The 14,523-nt window shown below is 42.8% G+C and overlaps 1 protein-coding gene across 2 annotated transcripts in view; it reads right to left on the bottom strand.

Moving 5' to 3' along the window:
• TCTEX1D2 (Tctex1 domain containing 2) overlaps positions 1 to 10,943 on the bottom strand; it is a 24,740-nt gene extending 13,797 nt beyond the window's left edge. For both annotated transcript variants that reach the window (XM_008064239.1, XM_021715643.1), the window contains exons 1-3: positions 10,727 to 10,943; positions 7,501 to 7,634; positions 3,595 to 3,664 (exon numbers count right to left, since the gene is read on the bottom strand). In XM_008064239.1, coding sequence (XP_008062430.1) covers positions 3,595 to 3,664; positions 7,501 to 7,634; positions 10,727 to 10,839 — 317 coding nt within the window. In that variant the 5' untranslated portion in view covers positions 10,840 to 10,943. The remainder of the gene's footprint in view (positions 1 to 3,594; positions 3,665 to 7,500; positions 7,635 to 10,726) is intronic.
• Between the last annotated feature and the right edge of the window lie 3,580 nt (positions 10,944 to 14,523).

Genomic DNA, 14,523 nt, shown 5'->3' with positions numbered 1-14,523 from the left:
GGCCGAGAGCAGCCACTGCACTCCAGTCTGGGTGACAGAGTGAGACTTCAACTCAAATAAATAAATAAATAAATAATAAATAAAAAATTAAGATACATATATGGACCTTATCTGAATCCTGATTCAAGCAAATTGTTTAAAAAAAAAACAACTCACACATATTTTTATATATATACACATACATGTGACAAAATTGAAGATACTTGAACACTAATCACATATTTTATATTAAGGTCTGACAATGTTTTAGAGGTGATCATGATTTATTATGTTTAAAAGGGGCCTTGACGTGCGTGGTGGCTCACATCTGTAATCCTAGCCCTTTGAGAGACTAAGGCAAGAGGACGGCTTGAGCCTAAGAGTTCAGGACCAGTCTAAGCACACACTGAGACTTCATCTCTACCAAAAAACAACATAATTAGTCGAGCATGGTGGTGTGCACCTGTAGTCCCAGCTACTTGGGAGGCTGAGGTAGAAGGATCACCTGAGCCCAGAAGGTTGAGGCTGCAGTGAGTTGTGATCATGCCACTGCACTCCAGCCTGGGTGACAGAGTGAGACCCTGACTCAAAAAGATAAAACTGAAAAAAAAAAAAAAAAAAAAAATGGAGGGCTTTATCTGTTAGGGATATATATACTATTGTATTCACAAATTAAATGAAATGATAACTAGAATTTCAAAATAACCTAGTTAGGGGCAAAGAGAGTAGGTAAGGGCGTAAAATAAAACATCAGTATGTGTTGGTAACTATTGAAGCTAAGTAATAGAAACTGAGAGATTTTTTTTAGTCCCTGCACTTTTTCATACATTTGAAATTCTAGATGATAAAAGTTTTTAAAAGGGGGAGAGACCTTGTAAGCTATGCTTTAGAGTTTGACCTGATCATATTTAACAAAGTCAATCTTAACCAGTTTAAGGAGTTTATATTTGATAAGGCTTAAAATAAGAAACTCTGTAGCATTTAGGGAAAGAAAGTGAGGTGTATTCCAGGAACACTGGTCTGGAATGCAGAATGAACTGTGAAGGAGAGAGACCAGAGTCAGGAAGTGCTGATAAGGGGCTTTTAGTAATCCTGGCAGCCAGATTACAGTGCATGCAATGAGAGAGAGAGAGTCAGAGGAATGACTAATACAATAAAAGATGACTCCAAGGATGTGACCCTGAGTTCATGGAACCTCGGTAATACTGTGAGAGACAGGAAAAATTAAAATGATAGGCTGATTTAAGGAGGGAGAAATAAATCAGGAATTATTTTTTAACATGTTGACTCTGAGATGACAGAACAGTAAAGTATTTCTAGGTCTCTCTGTGGTAGGAAATTCCCTGAAACCTTTTAACAAGGAGTAGAGATTGCTATGGTAAAGAGTAATGTGCTAGGAGTCACAAGACTGGGCTCTATTAGTGACCCTGACACAGGCCAGATAAAATTTTAGGCAAATCATGCTAAACCTCAGAAGTGTCAACTATAAAATAAGGAGGATGAACACTAGAAAATATCAATAGTGCCTTCCATATCTAACATTCTAAAGTGAAAATTCTCATTGATAACATCTACAAGATATTTTTAAAAATTCATTTAACAAATATTTTAGTACTCTCTTACAAAATACTATGCTGGACACTGTTTACAAAGGGAGATGGAGGATTAACACTTGGGCATAGGAAAAGAAAGGTAGATAGATTTTGAACTCACCAATACAGGAATGATAGTTTGACATCATGGAAATGAATGTGCTTATTGAAAAAGCACCAAGGCTGGGCATGGGGCTCACGCCTGTAATCCTAGTACTTTGGGTGGCCAAGGCAAGAGAACAGCGTGAGCCTATAAGTTCAAGACCAGCCTGGGCAATATAGCAAGTTCTCATCTCCACAAAAAAATGAAAAACTTAGCCAGAAGTGGTGGCAAACACCTGTAGTCCCAGTCACTTGGGAGGCTGAGGCAGAAGGATCACTTGAGCCGAGGAGTTCAAGGCTGCAGTGAGCTGTGATCGTGCCACTGCACTCCAACCTGGGCAGCAGAGTAAGACCCTGATGAACGGGAAGGGAAGGGGAAGGGGAGGGAAAAGGAAGAAAAGGAAGAGGGAGGGAGGAGAAAGCACCAAGAAAAGCAAAGGAACAAGAACTGAGCCTTAAAGACAGTTGGTAGCTAAGGATGCAGGAAAGAAACAGAAGCCACTGAAAGATGAGAATAAGCAGTTAGAAAAACAAGCTAGATAACTGGACCCCCCCAAAAAAAGTGAATTTTTTTTTTTTTTGAGTCGGAGTCTCACTCTGTCACCCAGACTGGAGTGCAGTGGCCGCTTCCGGCCACCGCAGCCTCAACCTGCTGGGCTTGGGCGATCCTTCTGACTCAGCCTTCCAAGTAACCAGAATTACAGGCATGCGCTACCACGCCCGGTTGATTTTTTTTTTAATTGTAGAGATGAGATCTCGCTGCCCAGGCGGGTCTCGAACCCGCGGGCTCAGGCAATCCACTCACCTCAGCCTTCCAAAGGCGCGGGATTACAGGCTGAGCCACCGAGCCCGGCTAAAAAAAGTGAATTTTAAGAAACAGAAGTCAAGGCCAAGAACAAGAGCTAAGAAAGGGCTATTAGATTTGCTAATACAGAGGTCTCAAAGAGCTTTAAATAAATTAATTTAAGCCAGACTTGGTGGCTCAGCCTGTAATCCCGCGCCTTTGGGAGGCTGAGGTGAGTGGATTGCCTGAGCCTGCGGATTCGAGACCCGCCTGGGCAACCTCATCTCTACAATAAATCAAAAATTAGCCGGGCGTGGTAGCACGCGCCTGTAATTCCAGCAACCCGGAAGGCTGAGGCGGAAGGATTGCCGGAGCCCAGCAGGTCGAGGCGGCAGTGGCCGGGAGCAGACAATGCACTCCAGTCTGGGTGACAGAGCGAGACTCCAACTCAAAAAATTATTTATTTATTTATTTATTTAGGTCCAAAACCAGGGCAACAAGAAATATGGGAGGAAAAATATACAAAACCTGATATTCTTTATGGAAGCATATGTACACAAACCCTAAAAGACTTATTGGCCTACAGATACTATGAAAAATGAGTTACCCTAAAGAGCTCACCAGATTTTCAAGCTTACTCTTCAGTACCAGGACCTCTTCCATTCACAGCTGCAGTTTTTTTTTTTTAGTTGGAGTCTTACTCTGTTGCCTAGGCTGGAGTGTAGCGGCACACTTCCGGCCACTACAACCTTGACCTGCTGGGCTCAGACGATCCTTCCACCTCAGTCTTCCAAGTAGCTGGAACTATTGGCATGTACTATCACACCCAGCTAATATTTTGATTTATTGTAGAGATGAGGTCTCACCATGTTGCCCAGGCTGGTCTTGAACCCGTGGGCTCAGGCAATCCTCTAGCCTCTGCCTCCCAAAGTGCTGGGATTATAAGCTTGAGCCACCATACCCAGCCGTACAGCTGCGTTTTTATACTACAAGTATACAAGTAGTATACTACAGTATACTGTTGTACTTCTACGCTCTCACTCTTGCAAAGACACAATCTTACTGAATTGTCAAAGGACGAATACCTCATAAGAAACATAGATGAATAAAAACAAGAAGAAAAAATAAACTACTCACAACACTCCTTCACCTCTTTGTTCTCCAATCACTACTTGCACCACTATTTTATATCGGTCAAATCCCATTTCTAGAAAGAAAAATAAGCAAGTTACTTATCAGCAAATACGTACTAAAATTACTTACTGAGGAAAAATCTGCCCAGAAATGGACATAAACATTCAATCCACAAGTACTTTATGAGTAATGATGGTAAGACTGGGAGTTAGAGAGATCTGAACACAGATTCTAACGATAAACTCACCAAGTGTATTACCTCAGACAAGTAATTTAACTTTTCAGTTTAAGTCTCCTTCATGAAATGGAAATATCATTACCTACCTCCGAGGGTTGTTGTAAGGTTAGATAAGATACAGTAATATTAAGCATGTACAAAAGTTCTGACACATAGTAGTCTCTCAATAAAACTTAGCCTCCTTCCTTTTTCCCCTGCTCTAAGTCAAGTACTGAGCTAGATCTTCAAGATACAGTGATAAATAACACACTATTCTTGCCTTAAATAACTCACAATAGTAAAGAACTCAATGGGAAATGGAAAAATGGAGTGAAAATGCAATATACTTATGCTTCAAGGAGTTGCTTATAAAAGGGCCGAGTGTCTGAGCCGAGTGTCTGAGCAACAATCAAAAATGACTAGAAAAGATTTCTCGGAGGATGTCATAGACAGTTAAGCTGGGTCTTGAAGGATGAGTTTAAGTTTGCTAGGTCAACTATGTCTCTCCATTTTATGGAAATGGAACAGCATGTGCAAACGCATGAGAAGCATGGGATCTCCAGGAAACTATAAGCTATTCGGTAAGGTAGAAAAGAGAAGAAATTAAGTTTCTGGAGTATAATGAGGTGATCACAACTCAGCACAACTCAGCTGCTTGCCCCAGCAACAAAACTGCTAAAGCAGCAAAATCCCGAAAATTCTCACAAACACCAAATCTGGAGAGAAGAAAACTAAATGAGTGTTTTTATCTTTCTACTTTTCTGGCCAGGGAATAGAAGAAAGAGGAGTGAAAAATAAAAAAGTGAAATGGGCAAAGCTGATACAGAGCCAACTGCCTTTTATGAACATATAGGTTCCAGGATTACATATGTAATAAACTGGGCAAACAACCTAAAGACTACAGACAACCTCTCATGTGGAACATGAACCCTAATTCAGGATATTCAGGATATTTAACAAAATCTTTGAAGACAGAGCTCATTTTGTTTGTTTTTGCGTCAAGGATTTCACTCTGTCGCAAGACTGGAATTCAATGGCACAAGCATGGCTCACCTCACCCTTGACCTCCTGGGCTCAGAGAATCTTTCCATCTCAGCCTCCTTAGTAGCTAGGACTATAGGCATGCATTATCACACCCAGTTACTTTTTGTATTTTTTTGTAGAGACCAGGTCTCGCTATGTTGCTAAGGTGGTCTCAGACTCCTGGGCTCAAGCAATCCTCTCCCCTGGGCCTCCCTAAGTTCTGGGATTATAGGTGTGAGCCACCACACCTGACCCCAAGTTATTTTTGACAAACACTGCATACAGTTCAGCTGAGTTTCCTCCTTTCTTTAACCAATCTTTAATGCTATAGAAGTGTGGTTAGAATAGTAATACCCAGTGCTTACATCACAGTTCTGAGGGGACAATAAAATAGTCCCAGATACGGTGGGAGAAGAACTTAAAAAGAAATCACCTGCACCACTGCAAAGCAATTATGATATACAGGCAGAGCAAAATGAAGCTGAATGGCAATATGCAAAGATGCACAAAAAACCAAACAAAAGAATAACAAGAAAGAAACAGTGTAAAAGACAAAAATATCTAACTTAGAAAATAATACAAATCAAGGAATAAAGAGCAGTTCCTCACAATATAGAACAACATAAGCTTACAAATTCAATAAAACAAAAACTCAATCAGGCTATAAAGCAACAGAAAGAGATGAAGAAGATCACAGCCCTAGGAAACAAACTGAATACCCAGACAACACCACTGCAGAACTAATAAATTCAAAATGGCAAGAGGCAAGACACAAATGAACATGGAATTACTGGCTTACGAGAAGCACAAGCAAGTTGGATGTGGTACTCTGTAATCCCAGCACTTTGGGAGGCAGAGGCAAGAGGATTGCCTGAGTCTAGGGGTTCGAGACCAGCCTAGGCAACTTGGGGAGACCTCGTCTCTACAATATATCAAAAAAATTAACCAGGCATGGTGGCAGATGCCTGTGGTTGCAGCTACTTGGAAGGCTGAGGTGGAAGGATCGCCTGAGCCTAAAAGGTTGAGGCTGTGGTGGCCGTGAGCATGCCATTGCCCTCCAGCTGGGCAACAGAGTGAGACTCCAACTCAAAAAAAATAAAAGGCAAGTACAGAGAAGAAAATAGCCATGCTATGTATTTCCATCATCCAGAATTAACTACTATGAACATATTAGCATTTTTGTTTTTAGATACACATTCATTACAAAAATTGAAACACTGTAGACAAATAAATAAAATGAGAAAAATCACCCCAAATGACACCATCCGTAAGTAATCATTAATATTAAGTGAATATCATAGCAGACTTCTCTTCTGTGTGTGTATATATAGATAAATGACAACAAAGGGGTACTATACCTAGTTCCCGTTGCCAGATAGTACTCCTTCTATATTTAAATGGATTGATTGCCCACTATTGAGTTATTTTACCATGTCGTTTCCATTGCTAAGTTCTTTGCTTTGGTTCAACTCTTAACATTATGAGATTTTGTTGTAAGTTTTTTTCGGGAAGGACTCATAAACGCTGTATTCTGTGGGTTCTTTCATGGTTGAGAATATTTGCCTTTAAAGTAGACTATACTATGGATAAATATAATATTTTTAAGGTAATAAGTTATTTTCTTGAATCTTGTATACTTTGATTCATTGTCTTCTGACATTGAATTTTACCTTGATCAAGTAATCTGAGGCCAGCTTGATGTTCTCTGCTTAAGGAATCCTAACCTTAACCTTTATGCTCAACAGTTTTTCTAGGATCTGGCATGGTACTGGGCATTTCACAGCTTCCAATCTTCAGATTTTTTTTTTTTTTCATATCAAGGAAGTTTTCTTATATCTCTAAATACATTTCTTGTTCCAATAGTGAACCAAATATTGATGCCAAATTCAAGACACCAAAAATTGTTATGTTGAATTATCTTTGTCTTCCAAATCTATTAGCTTTCCTCTGCCATAATTTCTTCATTTTTTTGACATTTACACAAAGATATTAAATAGAAACTGCCTTTAGGTAATATAATTTTAGCTAATTTTTAACCTACATGTACACTTTTCTGTATTGTCTAGTTTTATTACAATAAGCATGTATTACTCTTACAAAGATATGTTTTCCTCTCAAAAATGATACCTTTAAAAAAGAGCAGACAGAAATAAAAAACTTTCTTATAATACAACACACACACACACACACACACACCAGACAAAGAGAACATGGTAGGAAAAGCACAAAATACACTCTGCAGATGTAGAGTTTGGCAGGAGTGGAGGATTGAGTAAGATAAGTAGGGATTCAGCTGGCGACATAGACTGAGGACAGACAGTGAGGGCACTGAATGCCAGGCTAAGGAACTGATAGCTTAGTGGAAAAAAAAGGCAGGAGTAATGCAGGAAAGGCGTTCCTGTACCTCCTGGCCTTCCAAAACACTCAGACATCTTCAGCAGCTGTTCCCTACAATGTTTTATTTCACAGCTTTACTCTTTCCCACTATCTGCAAAAACCTACATGAGTAAAAGCCACCAAATAATTACAGAAGACTAGACACTGAAGAGAAATTTATCTTTAATAGAGTTCATAGCTTACGCCCCTTGTTTAAAGATGGGGAAAGAGGCAAACGGTTAAAGCTGAGTGTTTGAAGGGAAGAAGTCATTTCCAATCATCACCATGATTACCTTTTAATTTATCTTTAATGTTTTCTGACAAACATTTCGTGAGCTGAGGCGTTTCTTCCGGAGAATATTCAGCATTTGCCAGCTCTTCCTTGAGCACAGCATGGATACAGTCTTTAACGACAGAGGGCCTGAACCTAAATGAAACAATATGAGAACATCTCATCCGTAATTTAAAACCCCAGCTTACCTTCACCCCTCAACTTCTCCCAGCTTTCTGTCATTACTACCATTTAATTCTTCTCTTTCATATTTTAGTTACGAAAGTAATATAAAGAAATTAAGAAAACAAGACATAGCCTAAATTTATCTCTTCAGTCTGGGCCTATCCTGAACGTCAAACCAATATGTATTCCATATAGATGTTTAATAGGCAACTCAAACTTAATATAACCATACTGAGTTTCTGATATTCCTCTTGCCCCCAAAACTAGGACCTCCTGCAATCCTCCCCATCCCAGCCAATGGTAACTCCACTATTCCAGTTGCTCTATCCAAAAACCTTGGTGTCAGTTTCATTGGCGCTCAGAGCTGACATCCCCTTCATGAGCAAATCTTATCTTTCCTCCAAAATAATCTAAATTTTACCTTCAAAATAATCTAAAATCCACCACCCCACCACCCCATCCTGCTCATTACCATTACCTCTTGCTTGAATTACAAGGGCCTCCTAGCAAGTCTCTCTGTGTCTGCCTGTGCTCCTATGTCCTGTTTCCAACACAGCAGCTAGACTGACCCTGCTGAAATAAATATCAGTTCATGATACTCCTCTATTGAAAATGCCCCCAAATGTTCCCCATCTCACTCAGAGTAAAGGCCAATATCCTCACTGTGATTTGTATATACCTAACCCTCTACCCCTCTACAACTTCAAATCTCTCTCTCTCTCTTTTCTCACAAGTTGGAGTCTCACTCTGTCACCCAGGCTGGAGTGCATTGGCATGCTCACAGCCATCGCAGCCTCAAACTGCTGGGCTCAGACAATCCTTCCGCCTCAGCCTTCCAAGTAGCTGCACGCTTGGTTAATTTTTTGATTTATTGTAGAGATGAGGTCTCGTCAATTTGCCCACTGGTCTCAAACCCGTAGGCTCAGGCAATCCTCTCACCTCAGCCTCCCAAAATGCTGGGATTATAGGTGTGAGCCACCGCACCCAGCCCCAAATTGCTCTCTTACCATATCACTTCATAGCTCCCTTCCTGGCACTTGTTACTCTCTGATACACTATATACTCCACTTATGTATTTCTCTTATTTTTTGTTCTTTAACCCTGCTAGACACAAGCTCCAGGAAGGCAGGAATTTTTGTCTGTTTTGTTTGCTGTTAGAACCCTGTTTCCTAGAACAATGCCCAGCAAATAGACAGTAAATATTTTTTAAAGGAATGGATTATTGAAGAATGAAGACAGAGAAGAGTCTCTCCTGATGTCACCACCCTAACTACACCACTATTACAACATGCAGTTCCTTTTATGGGCTATATATTCTATCAGTTGATTTGTCTATCAGGTGCAAGTTTACTAAAATGTTTCCAGGACTACTGTCCCCTCATTACTTCCCACCCCCATTACTTTTCAACAGTATTTCCTTTGTGCTCTTGCCTGCTGATTCTCACAGATGAACTTTATAATCATCATCAAATTACCAAGATTTGATCTGTTCAAAATAGGGTCTTACTAACAAATATACTGTATCTGCCTCTTTTCTTATACCCTTCAATCCTCAGTAAAATGTTAAAGTTTTCTTCAAATAAATCACACATAAGCTCATAGAATTATTCTTATATAATATATATTTATGGCTAATCTTGCCCTGCATTGTTTTACAACAGAAACATGACTGAATGAAGTGTGGTGACATGATCACGGGTCACCACAGCCTCAGCCTCCTGGACTCAAATGATCCTTCCACCTTAGCCTCCCCAGTAGGTGGGACTACCGGTGATTGCCACCATGCATGGCTAATTTTTATATTTTTTGTAGAGACAAGGTCTCACTATGTTCCCTAGGCTGATCTTGAACTTCTAGGCTCAAGCAATCCTCCTGCCTCAGCCTCTCAAAGTGCTAGGATTACAGGTGTAAGCCACCACGCCCAGCAACTGAGACCTTTCTACCAAGATAATTGAACATACTTTTTTCTGTGTTTATTTTCCCCAAGAGAAAAATACGGTATTAATTTTTTTTAAAAGTCAGAGTCTCACTCTGTAGCCCAGGCCGGAGGGCAATGGCACGCTCACAGCCTCTGCAGCCTAGACCTGCAGGGATCAGATGATCCTTCTGCTTCAGCCTTCCAAGTAGCTGGAACTACAGGCGTTCACCACCACGCCCGACTAATTTTTTATTTATTGTAGGGACGAGGTCTTGCTATGTTGCCCAGGCTGGTCTCCAACCTGTGGGCTCAGGCAAGCCTCTCACCTCCGCTTCCCAAAGTGCTGGGATTACAGGCGTGAGCCACCGCGCCCTGTCATTTAGAACCTTTTACCAAGATAACTGAACATACCTTTTTCTGTGCTTATTTTTCCCCAGAGAAAACCCTGTATGAAATTTTTTTTATCACGTAATAACCAAAGTTCCTGGTTTCCAGGACTTGCCAAAGATCAGATTCAGCAATCCGGTTTCAAACAAGAGAGGAGGGGCTTGGACAATCTTTTTTTTTTTTTTTTTCAGTCTTTTCTTTTTTCGTATAATGATAAAGTTAGTGATGGATCCTACAGACCTAGCTGACTGCCCTCTGCCCTAGACTGTGCGCCTTCCGGCAAGGTTTCGGTGCGGCTGTCTAAGGGCCTCTGGATGCCACCTGTGACTCGCTGTGATTCGCTTGCTTTCTGCCTCTCTACCTATCTCCTTTCCTAAACGCGCACGTCCTGGGCTTCCTAGAGCCAACCATTCCCAGATGAAGGCGCGCCCAGCGCCCAAACACTGCAACGGTGAGTCAGATCTCCTGCTGCCCCCTGCAGCCGGAGCGGAGCCGGACCTCGTCAGGCTGCACAGTTCCTCCCATCTCCTCCCCGCCCAGGCCCCGCCCCGTCCTCCGGCCCCGCCCCGCCCCGCCCCGCCCCGGCCCCGCTCCGGCCTCCGGGCCCCCGACCCCGCCCCGGACCCCGGACCCCGCCCCTCCCTGCCCAGCCCATCCCCAGCTTTCTCCTTTGCTGATGCCCCGGCTCGCGGGCGAGCTGTGTCCATCCGACCAGCACTCGCTAGGTCGCCCAGGCCACGTCCCATCCAGTACCCGCCTTTGCTGAAAAACAGGCCGCAGAATATAGGTGGTCTCGGCCTCTCCCGCGCTCTTCTCAGTCTCAGGCACCCCGTTGCCCACAGAGAAGGGCGCGTCAGCCGACGTGGCCATGGCCAGGGCTTCTCGTAATGAAGGCCTGGAGGGTTGCGGCTGAGGCTCGGAGCCCAAAGCCGTCGCCAGGCAACAGGGCCGCCCTGGACCCTCACGTGACGTCCGCGCTCTCCGCGGAGCTGCCCGCCCGCCTCTGCGCCTGCGCACCGGCTGCTGGGCGGGAGCTGGCCGAGGTGGCGTGGCCAGAGCCTCCGTCAAGATTGGCGCATCTCTGTCGGGTCTACAAAGCACTTTGGCAAGCCTCTAGCTCTTATTAACCGCGTTACAATCTTAGGAAATAGACACGGGACCTAACGCTCATAGAGTTTAGGTAACGTGACCAAAGATACGCAGCTGGTGAGGGCAGGGTCCTGACTCTAATCACGGGCTCTTCAGACTCGGGTCCGCTAGTCAAATCCAGCATTCTTTCTGTTTTTATACGGCTATGACCTAAAAACAGGTTTTACATTTTTGAGTGATTGAAAAAATAAAAAGAATATTTTGTGACACGTGAAAATTGACACTTGAGTACCATAAATATTTATTGGAAGTCAACAATGCTCATTTACATATTGTTTTTGGTTACTTTTGTGCTATATAGGCCGAATTGAGTACTTAGAACAGAGTCCCTATAAGCTTTCAAAGCCTAAAATATTATATAACCCTTTACAGGAAAAACTCGCAGAGCTCTGCTCCAATCTGCACATGCCAGCTTGCAGCACCTCACATGCACCTGTTAAAATAAAAAATTCAGAGCAGACTTGGTTCTCTGCTAATAAGCACTAGTCCTTGGTCCTGTTTTAAAAGACTGTTGTATCTTGGACTCTACCAGTTTCAAAAACTATGGTCAGGTGCGGTGGCTTGTGCCTGTAGCCTCAGCTACTCAGGAGAATGATACGGAAGGATCAGTTGAGCCCAGGAGTTTGAGGCTTCAGTGAGCTATGATTGAGCCACTGCACTTCAGCCTGGGCAACAGAGTGACACCCCGTCTATTAAAAAATACAAAGAAGAGAACATCCTCCAGTATTCATCTAGGCTTCTTTTGGTAACCTTCAACCTAAGCTCCAAAAATTTTATAAGATGCAAAAGGAGTCCTTTCTATAAATATATACCTTCACAAGCTTCAGTAGAGACTATTCCGGTATTGCCTGGATTGGTTTCCCTGACTCCAACAAACTACCCCAGCCTGACCTTCCCAGTCCACCTTTGGGTGGCCTACCCACAGTGGTTTACCTTAAAATCTTCCGATGACTCACTGTTGTCTCCTCAGCATTCACTCATCTTTGCTTATAAATAAGGCCCTTCCTGGTGTGGCTGGTTTGCTAAGCCTTCTTCCCAGCACAGGTCGCTGGTCAAATTTGGGCCTGTGCAGAAGCCATAGGCCCAGGTGCCCACTCTGCACCAGCTCAGTGCTGCCTCAACTGTGCCCTCTTTAGCTGCCCCTTGGCTTGGCAGCACCAGCCCCACCTCAGGCTGGGGTCGTGCATTTCCAGACCAGCCTAGACTGTACCTGGCATGGAAGTCCAGCGACTTTTAGGAACAGATAGTGTTCTTTTCATCAGTCATAAGAAATCATAACCCTAAGAAGCAGACTTTCCCTCACCCTTTGTGATTTTCTCATATATGTTTCTCTTATCCTATCCACAGCAGTCCAGCAAAAAACAATACCCCATGCATGATTCAATTCAACAAACATGTTATAATGCCATCTGTGCTAGGAGCTAGTGATACAAAATGAATAAAACTCAAGTCTTGCCCTAAAGAATGAATAGATTTGGCTGGGGTGCAACAAACCAAACTCATTATTACTAAATAAAGTGCCACTTGCTATAACAGAGTAGAAAGAAGGTGGTACAGAAACAAAGGGAGACACTGAATTGCATACCTCAATTATAGAATTATGTAAAGCTATTTACCCATGAAACAGAGTTAAAATGTTTTAGCAGAAGCTGTGGTCTTTAATAGTTCTCTACCCTTGCAATTTTCCTTAGAGTAATGCCTGCTTTTTTCCCCCAAATTTTAAAAATTTGAAACAATCTCATACTTGTTGCAAGCTGCAAGTATAGTACAAAGAAGGTTTTTTCCTAAACCTTTTGAGAGTACAGTTTTCCCTCCATATTCAAGGGGGACTGGTTTCAGGACCGCCTCCCTCCCCCCATTCCCAAAGACACCAAAATTCAAGGATGCTCAAGTCCCTGATATTAAATGGTGTAGTATCATCATATAACCTACATCCTCCCATATACTTTAAATCTTCTCTAGGTTACTTATAATACCTAATGCAATGTAAATGCTATGCAAATAATTGCTATACTGTATTTTTAAAATATTTTTTCCCCAAATATTTTTGATCCATGGTTGGTTGAATCTGCAGATGCAGAACCCACAAATATGGAGGACCAACTGTATATTGCTAAGTTCATCACCCTCAATGCTTTCATGTATCTCCTGCAAACAAGGACATTCTCCTACTTAACAAGACTGCAACCATCAAAACCAGGAAATTAACACAGATACATTACTGCCACCTAATCTTCAGACCTACTCGGAGATCTCCAACTGTCCCAGTTGTTCCATAGTAAAAGAACTCAGTTCATGAGCATGTGCTGCATAAACTGAGTTGTCATACCTCTATACTCTCCTGAACCATAATGCCAGATGTTATGTTTGTTAGAAATGTCCTTTGTCCAAACTCAAAGCTGAATGACAGCCTATTCTGGAGATAGGCCTACTGTCTCTGAGCTGAATTATGAACAAGGAAACATTCTCTTCATTCCAGGTTTGATATTCAGGATGATATTCAAGAAGGCACACACAAAGTAAGAGACAGATTTTCTTCTTAACAAAATGTTTACTTAACACCATCCCGTTGAACAGATTAGTATAAGCCCCTCTGTCCAGCATAGTAGTTGGAAGCCAAACCAGGAGCCAGATGTAGCTTTTATTTGAGGGGGCAGGGGGCATAGGGTGAAAACCTATCCCAAATGTGAGGTGGTCCTGGGACATAGGCAGAAGGAAGGGGATGCGGGTGCCCTCTGGAATCCCACAGAGAGCAACCAAAAGCCAGGTGTGGACGGTCAAAGGCCCCATGGTAGAATGAATGCAGAACTTCCTGTCCTCACTCCTCTCCTATCCCCTCCTCATTTCCTCTCTCCTCTCCTCTCCTCTCCTCACCTTTTTCTTCCTCTCTTCTCCTTTTCTCTCTGCTTCCCAATGCCTTTCAAAGGCCCTTCTCCCCACATCCAGGACCCTAATCGTGAGGAGAGAAGATAAATGAGCTGTTCTAGCAGATCAGAGTGTCTCTAGGAGTCAGGGATATTGCACCTTCACCCAATGACACTGCACTTCAGGATCTCAGACTTCACCTCAAACTCTCATTTTCAACCTTGTGCACTTTGAGATCTGGGGATGTCAGCAGCCAACTGTAGGAGGATCACCCTGCGTGTGCAGAATCTGAAGAAGAGAATGACTGGCCTCGCTGGGGCAGGGGATGGGGACATTGTCCTTCGAAGCCCTGTCAGGTTCTACACTAACATGAGATTCTCGAAAGGATGGAGACAAGAGTCAACCATCCACAATTATCTTAGTGCCAAGGACTGACCTCTCACCCTGGGGCCCTGTTGACCCATCAAAATAGGGCTGAGCCAGGATGGGACTTGTGGGCCTGGTGTGTGTGAGTGTTCATGCATCTGTGATCGGTGTGCA

Source organism: Carlito syrichta, unplaced genomic scaffold (genome assembly GCF_000164805.1).
Source record: "Carlito syrichta isolate Samal-C Ts95f unplaced genomic scaffold, Tarsius_syrichta-2.0.1 Scaffold307240, whole genome shotgun sequence".
NCBI classification, from domain to species: Eukaryota; Metazoa; Chordata; class Mammalia; order Primates; family Tarsiidae; genus Carlito; species Carlito syrichta.
Note: the sequence above shows the minus strand (reverse complement) of the source record. Positions and strands in the feature narration are given on the sequence as shown.